At 41.2% G+C, this 17,673-nt stretch overlaps 1 protein-coding gene across 1 annotated transcript; it reads right to left on the minus strand.

The window, feature by feature from the left end:
* Window positions 1-3,028: 3,028 nt before the first annotated feature.
* Window positions 3,029-16,898, minus strand: LOC135539637 (WD repeat-containing protein 1-like). Its single transcript, XM_064965637.1, has 15 exons — window positions 16,763-16,898; window positions 15,907-16,028; window positions 15,558-15,648; window positions 15,140-15,287; window positions 14,243-14,423; window positions 11,026-11,103; window positions 9,934-10,014; window positions 7,354-7,587; window positions 6,704-6,793; window positions 6,139-6,293; window positions 5,639-5,726; window positions 5,386-5,496; window positions 4,920-5,093; window positions 4,542-4,686; window positions 3,029-3,945 (listed from the first exon to the last, which is right to left on the minus strand). The coding sequence occupies exons 1-15, from the start codon at window positions 16,776-16,778 to the stop codon at window positions 3,839-3,841; spliced, it is 1,821 nt and encodes a 606-aa protein (XP_064821709.1). The 5' UTR covers window positions 16,779-16,898; the 3' UTR covers window positions 3,029-3,838.
* Window positions 16,899-17,673: the final 775 nt, after the last annotated feature.

The following is a 17,673-nucleotide window of genomic DNA, read 5'->3' on the forward strand; positions in this document are numbered from 1 at the left end:
TATTGTTTTTTATATCTCAGGTTAAGGTTTATATTTTGTTTTGTGCCTAGTACTAATGCTACCCCATTAAAAATAACAATGAGAAAAGTTTTGAGTTTGTAGCAAATTTCCAAATTAATTGGATAAGATAGCTAGATTGATAGTGTAACTAAGGGATACAGTATATATAATAGTTGGAACTGTTGCTCACACACTTGAAGATTGATTGCACTCATTTCACAATATGATTGCAATGGAAGATATTTTCCATCCCATGACTTTGGTCATATTCATGATCATACCTTAATGAACGTTGGAGAGAATATTCCACATACTCACACAATCTCTGTCAAACTGCTACCCCGGCACAGGCATTTGATTTAAATATTACAATACAACCAATTCTGTTAAAATTATCTTTGTTGATATTCAGAGATTTTTTAAAAATTCCTGACTAAATTGTTAAAATAGTCTAATTTGACTGTAACCATATAATGTATACTATATCACATTGTTGGTAAGTAAAGTCTGTTATGTTCAATAGAATCCTCCAGAATGAGGTGGTTTAAAACATCCAGCTTATTTAGTAGTTTTACTGAATTCATGGACTCATTGAATATGACATTAAAACATGTTATCTTATACAGTACCAGTTAAACGTTTGGACACACCTACTCATTCAAGGGTTTTTCTTGTATTATTTTATACATTGTAGAATAGTGAAGACATCAACACATATGGAATCATGTAGTAACCAAAAAAAGTGTTAAACAAATATTTTATATGAGATAATTCAAAGTAGCCACCGTTTGCCTTGATGACAGTTTTGCACACACTTGGCATTCTCTCAACCAGCTTCATAAGGTAGTCACCTGGAATGCATTTTAATTAACGTGTGCCTTGTTAAAAGTTCATTTGTGGAATTTCTTTCCTTAATGTGTTTGAGACAATCAGTTGTGTTGTGAAAAGGGAAGATATACCGAAGACAGCCCTATTTAGTAAAATGCCAAGTCCATATTATGGCAAGAACAGCTCAAATAGGCAAAGAGAAACCACAGTCCATTACTTTAAGACATGGTCAGTCAATCCGGAACATTTCTAGAACTTTGAACGATTCTTCAAGTGCAGTCGCAAAAACCATCAAGCGCTATGATGAAACTGGCTCTCATGAGGACTGCCACAGGAAAGGAAGACCCAGTTACCTCTGCTGCCGAGGATAAGTTCATTAGAGTTGCCAGCCTCAGAAATTGCAGCCCAAATAAATTCAAGAGCAAACACATCAACATCAACTGTTCAGATGATACTGCGTGAAATCAGCCCTTCGTGGTCATATTACTGCAAAGAAACCACTACTAAAAGGACACTAAGAGGACGACTAGCTTGGGCCGAGAAACAAGCAATGGACTTTAGACCGGTGGAAATCTGTCCTTTAGTCCGAGTCCAAATTTGAGAGACTTGTTTCCAACTGCTGCATCTTTGAGAGACGCAGAGTAAGTTAACAGATGATCTCCGTATGTGTGGTTCCCACCGTGAAGCATACAGGAGGTGTGATGGTGCTTTGCTGGTGACACTGTCAGTGATTTATTTAGAATTCAAGACACACTTGACCAGCATGGTTACGACAGCATTCTGCAGTGATACGCCATCCCATCTGGTATTGGCTTAGTGAGACTATCATTTGTTTTTCAATCGGACAATGATCCAACACACCTCTAGGCTGTCTAAGGGCTATATGACCAAGGACAGTGATGGAGTGTTGCATCAGATGACCTGGCCTCCACAATCACCCAACCTCAACCCAATTGAGATGGTTTGGGATGAGTTGGACAGCAAAGGGAAGGAAAAGTACCCAACAAGTGCTCAGCATGTGGGAACTCCTTCAAGACTGTTTGAAAAGCATTCCAGGTGAAGCTGTTTGAGAGAAAGCTTTGCACACTCTTGGCAGTCAAGGCAAAAGATGGCTACTTTGAAGAATCTAAAATATATTTTGATTTGTTTAACACTTGGTTAGTACGCGACTCCATAGTTTGTAGAATAATAATGAAGACAAACTATGCAATGACAATGTAGAAAATAGTAAAAATAAAAAGCCTTGAATGGTTAGGTGTAAAAACATTTTACTGTATGTGCCAAATTTGGTGTGTTTATCATTAGGCTTTGCCACCCCACCAGAAGACATATTCAGCACTTAGCTCTGACAACATCAGCATGGAGGCATCAAGAGAGTAAACAAGTAATGAATGAATGCGCAATTTTTTAGCAAGGCATACATACATACATTTACCCTGTGATCCGGGCAACAGGAAGCATAGTGGTTAAGAGCGTTGGCCCAGTAACCGAAAGGTCACCATTCAAATCCCGAGCCGGCAAGGTGGAGAAATCTGCTGTTCCGCCCTTGAGCAAGGCAGTTAACCCCAAACAACTGCTCCCCAGATGCTGATTAAGGCAGCCCCTCGCAACTCTGATTCAGTTAAATGTGAGACACATTGCAGTTGAATGCATTGTGCAGTTTCCAAAAGGTTACATTGATTGAAATATGTACCTTTCTTCACACGATTAAAGACAACACAAATCAGATGGGGAGTTAATTGGGTTATAACAAAGTTTGTCACTGTCGTTCAATGATTCAATTAGTAAAAAAAATAATTTAATTGCACGATCTGGTGCATAACCAAAGTCTAAAATATTTATAGTAGAGGTGCCCCCCCCCCCCCAAAAAAAAAAAAATTAAGGGTCCTGTGCAATTAGAATAATTTTTAAATAGTTGCTTTATATCTTAAGGAACTACCAGCAAAGTGTGAGTTGAAGTCAAATGTCTATCACCTGAGATTTGTTATTCCACTATTCCTGAAAAGTTACTGACCACTAGGAGTTTGATTTGGGAAGTCCTGTAGCCCTACGCACATGTATTCTCCAATCATCATAAAGCAAATGTTCAGCTTCGTCGACCCTTGATTAACCCAGTAACTGGTACCCATTACCCTCCTGGTAATGAGATGTTAACAAGCACAGTTCGCATTAAGCATGAGTAGCACGAAATGGACATGAGTTGCTAGAAATGCATACAAATTTATTTTTGTCATTAATATTATGAATCATATCCACCCTTAGAAAAAAGGTGGAAGCATCCAAAAAATAAAAATAAGTGAGACATGGGAGCATCGTGAGGCAAAACAAACACACGGCAACAGTGCAGGAGCTTCTTTGAATACATGATTCATTTCTTTTTTGTTTAAAGTTCCTATTATTGCTATACCAACCACATTTGTTCCAACTAGAAATTGTGAATTACAAATTATTATTCACATTATTGTGAATAACAAATTATGGAGTCAAAGAAAAAACGAGAACTAAATACCCACCCCCATACAAATGGTAACATAAACTAACAGGCAAGCACAGTCGGAGGGCCATTCATTCTCAACGCCATTCAGGATTGTAACCAAAATATACCTCCATTATTTTCAATAAGGACTTTAATCAATTCATGAATTGAATTTCATTTAATTCCCTGAGTTGAGATGAAATGACCCTCCAACCACAGACAGGCATTTCAGTTAACTGAGATAAGGCTGTTGCCTCTGGAATGTCGATCTTAAAATTGGTTCTCTTGATCAGAAAAGCTCAAGAGATCAAGTGCTGCTTATTTGGGTCCTTTTCTTTGTTCGTGGATTAGTGAATCATTTAAAAGCTTCAAAGACTAAAACAGCGGTGGGACTTTGTTTTAAATATGAGCTTTTCCCTACAATGACACACTGACTATTTCAGGGATGGCTGACAAGAGACCATCAATTAGATACAGAAAGTAAAAGGGAAAGAGTGGTCTACAGTCGTCCCTAATGATCCAGTCTTGTGACGATCAGAATTTAAGAGTCCACTGCTTGACGCTGGCGTCATGGGAGGTGGTCACTAGAGTGTGCTCATCTATCCAGGCCAGGCCACTGACATGGTGCAACCTGTGGGCATCTGGAAAGGGATGGGAGAACAGTCATTTCACAGTGACAGACAACAAAAGACATAACGGGGTAAATGACTAGTTATCAAGAGATGTCAAAACTAACATTTTAGAATTGGGAGTGCATATACAGTACGTGTTACTGCTAAAAAGTAGAGTGTTTAGGTTTCCACTGAAAAGTGTGAGCATTTTGAATGTCTTCCTGCAGAAGACAGGAAGGAATAATGCTGACTGCCATCCACTGGTGGGGAATATAATTCATTTTGGGGACATTTGAGAAATTCTGCAAGATCCATCAGCAATGGTAATAAAAATCTAAGATGCTTTGTCATTTGTCAGAGGCACTGAAAAGTGTATTTTTTTTTTTAGCTTTTGTTGTTCAGACAAAAAGCTAAGTACCTGCACAAAAACATATTTAGCTACCTGCTCTAAATGTTTGCTATACAGAAAGGAGGAGGTGGTGGTGACAGTATCCATTCAAACCTTCAGTTTCCATAGTGCTGGTGTGAAATATCTGGATACGGTTAGACAGGGGCAGCCCAACCGGGAGTTAAATCAATACTTTGTGTGTATACCTCTGCTAACTGAATACTATTTTGGCCCTCACCTGGGATCTTCAGTCTCTTGTCTGCGTCATTCACTGTCCAAACATAGACCATCATGTCCATCCCACCACTGGCAAAGTGCTCATTGTCGGGAGACCAGGCCAGGGTGACCACTTTTGCATGGTGTCCATAAAAGTCATTTTTGACCTGTTGAAGGGGGATAAACAGAAATGGATGCAGAATCCACCATGGAAAATAAAAAGTCTACCTCACACGACTGATTGATATTCATAAACCCAAATGGCATTCTCTGTTCATTGGGCTTTAGGAATATATTTCTTGTAAACACGTTTATAAGTCTAGCATTCAGGACAGCGAGTACAGAGGAACGCATTAATGAGGCTTATTTTTGCTTTAGAGGGATATGAGAAGCTGCGTACCGAGTAATTGTCTGCCACTGTGAAGACTGTGACGACCTTCTTCTCGTCAGTGACAGCCAGGTAGGCGCCATCTTTGGAGTAGGCCATGTCTGTGACTGGCCCCTTGGCCTCCACACTCTTCCCCTCGTCCTTCAGAGTGTTGCCTTGGACAGAATACAAGCGGACCTTTCCATCCTGCCAGGAGGAGAGCGAGAGGTGGCAATGAGAAATGCCAATGACAAGGGGAGAAATATATAGTAGTTTGATCTGACCCAGAAAAGAAATAACTTTAGTGTGCAGTTAAGTACATTCTGAAGTGTTTCATAGCAATGATTAATTGTGCCCCTGATGCAAGTGTAAACACAACATACTGCTTGACAAAATATGACAAGACATCGTCCAATAGATCTTGGAATTCCATTTTTTCTGAGCCAACACCACAATATAATAGTTCCAGTTCAAATGAAGTTGCTATAGGGAGACTTACTGCCCCGCCCACTGCCGCAGTGCTGCCCCCTGGGTGGATTGCTCCTGCTTCCGGCTCGTAGTCCAGACTGTCCAGCGTGAACACCTTCTTCTTGTCTTTCAAAAACACCACCTGAGGACCATCACACACAGTCAACATTAACTTGCACAGACAAACAGCCTCATTCTGAGTCAATATTGTTTTTATTTAGACCCCCCAACTATGATGCCTGCATGACATGAGTGGGCACACGTCAGGAGTTGACTTGGGTTACCTGTCCGATGCACACAGCCAAAGCGAGCCCCCCTGCTGCTACTGACACATGTTTAGGTTGGACGTCCATCTTTACCAGGTTAGAAGCACTGCCAAAAACAACAAAGTACCATTGAATCCTTTTTACCATTAAACATGGACCTTTATGTCCTCTGGGTGAAAAAGCTATGTCTGATGTCAATAGATCCCCATTAACGTGTACTTTTCCCTCTTAATAAAACGTGTATCAAAGGACGTGTCAAATATAGGATGTTGCTCCGGGTTTATAAATGAACATAATGTATAGACATCAAAACTACTGGCGCTTGCCCAATGAGAATAAGTGAACATGACAAAGCTACCCTAACTACAGATAACACAACATAAAAATATTCCATAGGAAGCGGTTCAAGAGTTCAGTGAAATGTATCCCCCTCTCATATAAAGGATAAGTTCCAAAATCACACTATGCTAAGTGCACTTCTGGTGATCCACCTTAAAGCCGATCGCGTCTGGACCCACCTGTACTCTTTCTTGGTCACGCTGGTGAAGCGAACCGTGTCGTCCATGCTGCAGGTCACCAGCTGGTCAGCATCGTCCACAGCCATCTTGGTGACCAGGTTGCTGTGGCCCTTCCCTGAGAAGTCGTTGTTCTCCCCGGTCTCCGCGTCCCAGTAATGTGGAGGCCACAGTTAAGGATCATCTGACAGACCAAGAGAGGGCAGTGGAGCAGGTCCCATGGGCTTAACTTAAACACAAGGGACCATAAAACCATAACAGCGGTGTGGGCCTCCTGCTAATCTACCCGAGACGATGACGTCAGCTGCAGCTATGGGACATATGCAGAAATGGCTATTAGATTTTATGTGAGTCTTCATAAGTGCCAATCATGCTGTTGGATTCTGCATACACAAGGCATTGACTATTCGAACTTCAGGGTATTTATTAGCCTCATGTTCCAAATGCCAATCAGACCCCATTATATGAATTCCCATTCACTCAGGGGAAATGGACTCAGCGGAAAGCGCCGCTCATCGTTAATAGGCCTCAGTGTTGACACAGCAGGCCCTCCTCCCAGTGAAAGGATATTGATGTGCCCGTCATGGCTGCCCGAGTAGATGTAAGAACGCCCCCCGCTTTTGTGAACCGTCAAGGACTGAATGGATTTGCTGTGACCCTGTAAGGCACATGATAAAGGAAGACGTATCGTTTAGCACCCAGTCATCAAATGATTAGTGGAGAAGAACATTCATTCAGTTGGACTCAAAACCATCAGTTGTGACATTTTCAGTTCGGGCACAATGTCAGCACTTCAAATCAATGAGCAACTTTTAGCGTTCTCCAGAAAAACTGTCAAATGAACTATTGAATTTTGGTGACTGCCGAGAACCACTTGTATGCCATTTCCTGTCCTGTCACTGAGCTACGTGCATGTGGTGAGCAACAAGTGGCATGAGAATCAGTTTTTTTAAAGGATGATTTTGTGATCGGGAAACAGACTATGTTCATAGAGTGCTTATCATGTAAATAAATCTGCTAGGAACAGTTTCTGTGCGGTCCGTCCAAAATTAGGAGATAAAGCCTGCCAGTTGTGTCTAAACAGTTCAAAAGAAAACCCTAATCTTAACAACCCCTCCAGCCCCGACTCTGGATCCCCAACTTCTTTAAGCTGCTTTCACACTATGAACATATAACATTCTGAAAATTGTGTAGTGTTAAAGAAAGCGTTGGGTTGACCTTGATGGTGCGGAGCGGCCGGTCGGGGTTGCTCTTGTCCAGGTAGTTGATGTAGCCAGACAGGGAGACGCTGAGCAGGTGGTCTTTCTGCCACAGGCAGCCCAGCTGCTGGTCCATGACGTCGGCGCCCATGTTGAAGGTGGTGAGGGCCGTGCTGGTGCCTACGTCCCAAAGCTTCACCGTCTTGTCGCCCGAGGCAGAGATGAGCTGGGAGCTGTCGGGGCTCCAGCTCACCTGGAGGAGAACAGAGACAAGGAGTGGACACAGGGTCACAGATTGGAAGCGTCGAATCACTGTCGTTTATCACAGTGCTTTCAGCAGAAACCTGTTCAGCTACAGTTTCTCTTGTGGTAGAAGCATGACAATTTTCCTTGCTCAAAAACTTTATCAAATGCAAAAGGAGGCATGGCGTAGAAGTAAATTAATCCACAAATATGTATAGAATTTCATGTGTTTTAAGTGACTGTGCCAGTGACAAATAAACATAATTACTGATCTTATCTACCAAGATATGATGCTTGGGTCAAGGCCAGGAACACAGGCTTAGGCTGGCAAGCTTTTAAGCAACTGAGGAATCATTGTGTAAGACAAATCAGAAAGGCTAAACCTGATTATTATGTAACCGCTCCTTCGGATTGTAATGGGAACCTGGCTAAATAAAAATAAAAAAATGCAAATTTGGAAAACTGTCAAATCTCTAAAGGGTTCTACTTCCTCCGCCAAAACAAAATAATTCCGACGCTGGCCTCATTATAGAAAAAAAAGCCATCATTGATGCATTAAAAAACACAATTTTATTTCAGAGGGCTCTCTTTGAAAGAACTTAAGCCCATCATTGTGAATATTGGTCTGGATGCTGATAGGGGACTGTTTAAAGTAAGCTTAGACTATTTACAGAAAAATAAGTCCTAGCAATAGATGAGAAACCCACAGGGGCCGACAAATTTGATCCTGGTCTGTTTAAGTGTGCAGTGCCCATCATTGTTGGCTCAATAACACACATTCTTTATTTAACATTGTGAACAGGAAATACTCAAAAAAGTATGGAAATTAGCTTGTGCCACTCCATAAGGGCAGGGAGAGTAGTGATCTTCATTGTTGCTCCATTTCAAGGCTTCCTTGTCTAAGATTCTTGGTAAATTTACAACTTTGCGATTTAAAATCTGACAAATGTATTTTGAATATAAACCAAATCAGGGTTTAGGCCTGGGCATAGCACCATTTCAGCAACCACTGTAGTTAAATGAGCTTGTCAATGCTTTAGACAAACTAAATACGCTGCTTTGTTTGTGGACCTGTCAAAAGCTTGATACTGTTGATCATGCTATTTTATTGGATGAGTTGTCCTCGATAGGCCCGAGTTCTGACTTTTCATTCATGATTGATGTAGTTAAATCTGAATTTAAGTACAAAAAGGGGTTGAGCGTCACTATTTATATAAAAAACTGATCAGATTTTATAGCTATGAAGGAATCCCTTGCTGATTTAAAAGTTGTGCTTAATACAGGCAAAATGAAAGATATGTTTTTAAACTCTCGTAAGGTTTCAGATGAACTACATGTTCACTCAGATGGTTCTCCACATTAACGTGTTCCCGCATATACATACCGGTACTCAGGTATTTGGATAATTATTTGGTTGTTTGAAGTTGGAAGCAGGTTATTCAGTCAACCTCATCTGTTCTTGATTATGTGATATTTATCAAAGCAACAGCAGCTACTACCATAGTGCCCTTCGTTTTGTTACCGGTGACAGTTGACACACTGTGTCATCCTGCAACAAAAAGGTTGGCTGGACTTCGCTAGACACGTAGATCTCTACATTATAGGTCCCTTCTGCTCACAAGGCCCTACTTCATGAACTTCATCTTATCTAACACTGCTGTTGAAGTACAGACACACCCGAGTTGCATAACCCATTCACAGGATTGGTTAACTCGAGGTTTCTACGGTCTCCAGAGCTAGGTAAAGCTGCTTTTAGTTGTGATGCACTGTATAGCTGGAACAAAATGTAAATACATTTCATCTTGATGTGCTCACACACATATACATACATATATATATATACACATATGTGTGCTCACACACACACACACACATACATACTTTATGGGGGGGTAGAATGTCAATATTTCTGTTGTATATATAGGGCAAATGTGTAAATGTCTCAATGTCTACCCTGTTAAAATAACAAGGGTCAATCAAAAACATTCATGAGAAGAAAAAAACAAGCATCGTTGGGGTATACAAGATTAAATAATTTCTTAGTGGGAAATGAAATTAAGTAGGTCTTTTCACAGGAATAGATTGCACTACTAATTTGAAAAGGAAAGCATCCCTTTAGCTTGTTTACATTCAAGCCCCTCTGGAAGACGACATTGCCACTTTAATCTGGACTGGGTGTTCACCCCCCTCATCATTGGAGCCTGACAAGCTATGCTGAAGGGGGGGAAAAATATACAAGTTTCCATTCTCAGCAGGCTAAAGTAAAAACCCAATGACGACACGTTTCAAACAACAAGTCAGAGTTGAACGTTGACGTGGAAAATAAAAACGATACGGAAGCCTGCGAGGTACTTACGGCATAGACTCCTCCCTCGTGGGCCTTGGCTCCGCCCAGAGCGCAAATCTTCTCACCAGTCTTTCCGTCGTACAGGAAGATCTAGGAAAACAGTAACGAGTAAGAACCAGCAACGTACGGTAAAATTACTTCATTCACCATCAGGAAGAAACACGTGATTGCTACTGCATACAGTCAGCAATTGTGGCTTCACTGAAATGTATATGACAAAATGTGCTAATTTACAGCTGTTTCCTACTGTACTCTTACTCCCCTCCAACAAACTAGAACTACACTCAACATCATATGTACTTGGACAGTGAAGCTACATTTTATGGGGATCTATACTCCAGAACTTTGGAATGAGATCAAATGATTCATGAGGCGAGAGTACAGAAGGTCACCTTTTATTTGATGTTTCCATAAATCTGTTGTAGCATTTAGAAATGAGAGCACTTTATGCATCTAGTCTCCCCCCCCCCCATTTGAAGAAGTCCTAAGTATTTTGGACAAATTCACTTCATGTATAAAGTAATCAATAGTTTAGTATTTGGTCCCCTTTTCCTTGCATGCAATTACGGCATCGAGCTTTTGACTCTAAACTCTGCTGCATTTACGGTTTGTTTTGCCAAATTGTATCTGAATGGTGACTGGAGTAATTTGATTTCTAAGTGAGTAGATAAGATGTTTATTAACATGGCTTAATCATTATCCTAAGAATAATCATGAGTGAGAAATTTAGAGGCTACAACAAAACATGCTTATCTTTTACCATCACCAATAACGGGGGCGGTTATATAACAAAAAACAAACAAAAAAGACAAATGGGGTGGGGGGGGGGGGTTAAGATCTTGGTGCCTCTAACTTCCCCACTCATCATTATCGTCCAGAATCTTGGTAGCATCCATATGAATGTAGAAGTGTTCATAAAAATCGATTCTAATTTACAAAATACTCCAATGACAATACGTTATTCAGTTCCTATATTAGGCATAACAAAACCTGTTTCTCTAACAATTAAGACAGGCTGTCAATGCTCTAGCATCAGTTGTGGGTTTTGAGACAACCTTAGTGATGCTGGGTACCTGACCCTGGAGCAGTTCACGTACTCACCTGACCGTCGGCGCCAGCCGTACAAAACCGGTTCCCGTCTGGAGAGAAACGCACGCAATTGACAAACCTGCTGTGGTCCTAGGATGAGGTAGAGCGGGAGAAGCAGAGATTGTTAGACACTTCAGGCCATTCCAAAAAGCAGGATTATAAATTAAGGCAGCTAACTTTGATAAAAAGTAAAATATAACTCTGGATTTTCTGGTTGAATTAAGAGGGCTACATTTGCATGTTGGTTGTTGTCGCCAAGTCAATTATACCTTGTCAAGTTTAAGTCTATTTCTTGAAAATATTGAAGTTATTTGAAGCAGCTTACTCATTGGAACCAGCTTTCAGGAACAGCCACCCCCTTCTCTTTTAAAAGAGAATATGTACACACACACACACAGAAGGGACAACCTACTTCTGGAGACCCTTAGGGGAAATACAAAGAAATCTCTGTTTCATTTCATAAGGCTCTCTTTTCAACCTGCAATGACACCATCTGCTAGATCACACAAGTCTCATGCATCTTGTCATGGAACTCAGAATGGCATGAACATTTCCAAATACAAATGTTTTCAGCAATCGGGAATTGCCAAAGCACTTTAACTAAAACACAATGCTCTTAAGATGCCTCCATCTCGGAGTGCATGCTGGTTAGACGAATCAGGTTTGAGAAACATTTACACAGACAGACGCAACATTCTGACAACACATTATCTTGTCCAATTTGACTATTGAAACCACATCCAAGGCCTATTTTTAGATCACTGAAAAGGGGTATCCCTTAGAGTCCTAACTAACAGAGGAAATGGTATAGCGTTCAGCATTACCATCTACAGCAGAAGTGATGTGCGGACATTGCTTAAAGAATATTTACAGCATGGTGGGGTAAACAGACATATGAACAGTGAGTGTGTTTGTTTAATGTTCAGCTCATTGCAAGGCTTGCCATGATTTCTGAATACATACTCTAAGCTAAAGCACGACACTTAGCTCTTCCCAAAATAAACAAAAGCATTTATTTTATTAGGGTCATCTCCCCTCTCCCCAGATTTGTTGCCAAGCTACCCTACGGCACTCAAATTGGGATGTGTAAGAACTGAATGAATATGGACGTGGTCCAAGACAAACAGTGATTGGTGGTAGCCTGTTGCAAAGCCAAGTCCAAACAGACAGCTTTCTTGCTAAAGGGCAGTTGGGGAAAATGCAAAAAAAATATATATTTTTTTTTTTAAATTGCTAAACAATGACTGCGCCAAGACCGGTAGTGTTTGATAGGCATACTGCACAAAAATGTTTTTACTGAATAAGTTGGTAGTAGACTGTACTTCCCTGTAGAATGTAGAAATGCCATTCACAAACATACAGATTTTAAAGGGGGTTGTGGACTATGTAACATGTGAATGGACAAACAAAAAAATAAAAACATGCTGTGAAAGCAAAGAGTGGAACAAACTGAGAACCACTCAAAAAAGTAGCTAAGAAAATAAACACACAGGCCCAAGACCAGAGTACTTCCCCTTGACCACATCTCTATATGTACACGACAAATGGAGAAGGCTTTTCATTTGTTCTGGAACCCTATAGACATCAGAAATAAAAACATTTGACCAGACTAATTCCAGCAGAAGATTAGCACGACAAACAAAGTTACCAAAGTATATCTCCTCTCTTTTACAAGAAACCAAAGTAGACTTGATGCCTTCCATGGCCAACAAATGTATCCAAGTATTCACAACAGGGGTAACCCGGCCATAGGACAAACACCAAGGGGCCAATACAGACTTAGGAAATGTACATCCACAGGTGTGGCATTTCAAGAAGCATGATCATTACACAGGTGCACCTTGTACTGGGGACAATAAAAGGCCACTCTAAAATGTGCAGTTCTCACAAAATGTCAATTTGAGACCTTTGTGACATGCTGACTGCAGGAATGTCCACCAGAGCTGTTGCTAGAGAACTGAATGTTTATTTCACTACCATAAGCCTTCTCAAACATAATTTACATAAAATTTGGTAGCATGTCAAACAGGGCTCACAATCGCAGACCACATGTAACCACACCAGCCCAGGACCTCCACATCCAGCTTTTTCACCTGCACAAACTGCCATAAACAATCTCGGGGAAGCGCATCAGGGTCTTGACTGCAGTTCGATGTCAGAACCAACTTCAGCACATTGGAGAAGTGTGCTCGTCGCAGATGAATCCTGGTTTCAACTGTACCAGTCAGATGGCAGACAGTGTGTATGGCGTTGTGTGGGTGAGCAGTTTGCTGATGTCAACGTTGTGAACAGAGTGTCCCAGAGTGGAGGCGGTGTTAGAGTATGGGCAGGCATAAGCTACAGACAACGAACAATTGCATTTTATCAATTTTAATGCAAAGTGATACCGTGACGAGATCCTGAGGCCCATTGTCGTGCCATTCATCCGCCGCCTTCACCTGATGTTTCAGCATCATGCACGGCCCCATGTCGCAAGGATCTGTACACAATTCCTGGAAGCTGAACATGTCCCAGTTCTTCCATTGCCTGCAGTGGGACAACATTCCACAGGCCACCAACAGCCTGATCAACGGAAATGGTCACACCATTTGAATTAAGGTATCCGTGAACAACAAATGCATATGTATTCCCAGTCATGTGAAATCCATAGATTAGGCGCAGGCAAATGTCCTAATATGAACTGTGACTCAGTAAAATCTCTGAAATTGTTACATTTGATCAGTGTAAAACAAGTGTAATTTATATTTACAACTCCCTTATCCAAACAGATGAATCCTTTACCTAGCTCTTATCAAGTTGTAAATTACAGTGCATGGAGAGTGATGGTATTTTTTTCATCGGGGAAAAATTAAGTAGATGGGATGCTTCTTCCACTTGGAACAGGTCGGTTCACTAGAGCTTATTCATGGTTTCCTCGTGTGTAAAGGTGGTGGAATTAAGTTAAGTCTCTGCCACACCTTTATTTGATCTATTCCACAAACAAAGTGGGTGAATACCATGCTATTCCCTTGCTTAAGTTAACGATCAGCTATGCGTGGAAAGAAGTGCATAAAAGGAAATTCGGGTCAATTTACGTGCGCTTAACTCCGGTCGGAATTCCCCCAAGTGAATCCGGCCTAAAGTCAAGTCAGGACAACAGTTAGAGACCTATAGACAAGTCCCTCCCAACCACACACTGATGGACATTGAGAACCAGTTCCAATATTTTCCTCGGGAACCTCACACTCACTGTGATTGAGAACTTGAACTTGAAAGGTGGTCCCTCAAAGAAGGCTCCACAATTGTCATCGCTTCCAGAGATCAGACGGTAGGGGCGAGTCTGCTTGATATCCACGCTGTTGATGACTTTGGAGTGGCCCGATATCTCTCCCACAGAGGAGCCAGTGTCCCACAGGAACACAGCCCCAAACCTGGGAGGAAGAACAAATATATATAAAAAATAAAAGTGAGACAGGAAATTACAAAACATTCACCAAGAGAGCCAGAATCAAATCTAAACAAGTCATTCACAAGCGCATGGGTGATTGCGAAGTTCCCATTATCCAATAAGAAAATTTCATTTTAGGGAAGAAAAGTATTCATGTCCCAAAATGCAGTCCTGAGGGGAGGAGAGGTCAAAAAAAAAAAATCTAACATGATATGTAACATACTGGAATATTGAATTTATCAGATACTGGGATGTTCACTTTAAGAACAGGGGTGGCCACAACTGTTTCAAGAGCGGTAAGCTTTTGTTCCAGCCAAGAACCAACATGCCAGGTTGTGTTCAGAGAACATTGAAGGATTTTTATAAATTTTAATAGAAACTATCGCCTTAACCTAAAATAAGCATTATTATTGGGATCTGTTTCAAAACAATGTCTTACGCCTACTGAACACAACCCTGACTCAGGTTCTCAAATTCAAATCAGGTGTTTTAATTCTGATGTGGAACAAAAGCCTGCACACCCTGTAACTCTCCAGGTAACGTGTTGATGACTGCTGACCTAATACAATTGTCAATGACATTTCAACCATTGTTCGCCAATGTGTACATACTGCACTGTTAGCAAAACCTGTAAGCTTATTTGGAAGACAAGTGTGCAGGCTCCATGTCCCTGTCCTGCACTAGGCCCTATAGACTCACTTCTCACGTCCCTCTCCCACACAAGCAATCCTTTTGCTGTCCTCAGTCCATGCGATGTCCTTGATTTTCCCTCCGAAAGGCTGGTACTCATACTTCAGCAGGTGTTCCTTCTGGGTAGTGTCCCAGATACGGATCTTACCAGACACATCTGTAGAAAACATTACATTTGAACGTTGCAGATTAGGCATCACTCCCATGAAAATGATCTCCGGCCATTTGGCTCTATGCAAATGACATAATCTCCACAGAATAAACACGCATGAGATGACTAGGTACATGCAAGACATCTATAGTTGGTCTTTTCACCATTCACAATGAAGACGCCAAATCCATTGACAGAAGCGATGCGAGTGAATTGGAAAAGCTTTCCTGTTTCTTGGCATCTGAAGCATGATAAGACATGATAACCCATAGCTACCTCCAGAAGCAATGTAGAAGCCACTGGGGGCGTACTTGGCGACAGTAACCTGATGAGGGTGCTCAGTGTAGATATCAGCTATGGCAGGGTTCTGTCAGAGATGAAGCAGAACTCTAACATTAGTAAAGGTTGTCTCACACCCACACCAGCCATCACAGGAATACTTTTTAAATGCACACAGCTGCAATATAGACTGGGGAAAGAGGTTATATCCTATAATAAATCTGACCAGGAAGCCCAGATCACATATTTTACTCTCCATGAACACACTCAGATATAGGCCTATGAGTTTAAGATTATCAGCTGTCAACAGTGTCAGGTGATACATTGATTGGATTGAAATAATTACATTAATGTTCCTGATGATTACGCTCTTTCCATTGGTATAGAGGAAGTTGTTGCCTTTGGGATCGCCACCTAGGACTTTGGCGACTCCTCGTTCCATCTGCGGGAGGCTGGCAAATACATGCTCTGTGTGAATGACACAAAAAAAGTGTGTTATTATTATGGCTCTGATTATAGGCATGGCATAAGTTAGTCTAGGCATTGACCTATGTGGTTGGTAAATAACCCACACAACGATAACAGTGGTAGTAAAAACAGACAAAGCAAAAGTGTACTTCAAAATCAACTAATAAACTGAATTACACTATAGTTTGTATCATGTAAATATGCCAGGTCATTGAAATACATATATTTTTTTTTACAATTATTTAACTAGGCAAGTCACATATATATATGTAAATAGCCGTCTGACACAAAGACAATAACTAAAGAGGCCGAAATCTACCTCTGCTTTTAGCTAATCAATGTAAAAATGTCAACTATGCGCACGACTGTAATATATTTGCTAAAAGCACGCACAACGACCCACATTCTGTGAATTGTCATATTGCGTTGCATATTTCGTATGGCAATTTCAAAACCGAGTAGGTTCACTTTCAAGCTCCATCCAATAAGAGGAAAATCACCTCAAATTACGAATGCGTAGCTATTTATACAGAGGGACCTTGGCAGCGGTGTGACGGCTTTCAAGACAAGAAACGTGATTGAAAATGCAAATTGGGCGAGGTTTGTGCAATTACCACGTAGCAAGCTAGCTAGCTGCTTCTCCAGTGAAGCACTTAATTTATTCTGAGGAAGCGATTAAAGGCCCACCTTTATTGTATATTGTTTCAAAAAGCAAAATAAGTTAATCGACTTACTCAATTCATATGACATGTTCGCTGATTTTGTATTAATTCCTCCGGATGAATGAAACACCAAACCTCTCTGATCCACCGGCTAGTCTAGACTGCTAATCGCACAAACACGGAAGCAAACGCCACTCTCGGTATGCCTTGCCTTGCCCATATATAGTAAACTCCGACGAGAGCAGCCGCTGACTTGCGATCACTTGCCTATTGAGGAAATGACGTTTGCTTGAATAGTGTAGTTTAAGAAGATACCCAACAAGGTAAATATAAAACACTTTGAAACTTTGCCCCAGAGGTTATGGAGGATGTGATGACAAATAGGTAAAAATAGCTATTTTAAAATGTTTAGCAGCTATTAGCATTGGGTGTGGGGTTGGGGGATTCCCAGGTGTATTAGTGGCCGGTGATGTTAATGAAGGAAAACTGAAATCCATTTTAACACATTTCTCCCAACGTGTCACCTGTGCAACTAGATACAAAAACAACTCTAGATCACCTTTACTCCACACACAGAAACGCATACAAAGCTCGCCCTCCAGTTGGCAAATCTGACCATATCTATCCTCCTGATTCCAATTTATAAGCAGACTCAAACCGGAAGTACCAATACAGAAGTGGTCTGATGAAGCGGATGCTAAGCTACAGGACTGTTTTGCTAGCACAGACTGGGATATGTCCCAGGATTCATCTGATGACATTGAGGAGTTTACCACATTAGTCACCGGCTTCATTAATAAGTGCATGACGATGTCCTCCCCACAGTGACTGTACATACATATCCCAACCAGAAGCCCCGGCTTCATTAATAAGTGCATGACGATGTCCTCCCCACAGTGACTGTACATACATATCCCAACCAGAAGCCATGGATTACAGGCAACATCCTCACGAAGTTAAAGGCTAGAGCTGCCGCTTTCAAG

Source organism: Oncorhynchus masou, chromosome 5 (genome assembly GCF_036934945.1).
Source record: "Oncorhynchus masou masou isolate Uvic2021 chromosome 5, UVic_Omas_1.1, whole genome shotgun sequence".
NCBI classification, from domain to species: Eukaryota; Metazoa; Chordata; class Actinopteri; order Salmoniformes; family Salmonidae; genus Oncorhynchus; species Oncorhynchus masou.

Bases quoted from the DNA above. Each gene is read 5' to 3' on its own strand.
- LOC135539637 (XM_064965637.1), bottom strand. The intron at 10,015-11,025 runs GTGAGTACGTGA...CTGTTTTCCTAG, and splicing joins CGGCTGGCGCCGACGGTCAG to ATCTTCCTGTACGACGGAAA. The intron at 3,946-4,541 runs GTGAGGGCCAAA...ATCCCTTTCCAG, and splicing joins CAAGAGACTGAAGATCCCAG to ATGCCCACAGGTTGCACCAT.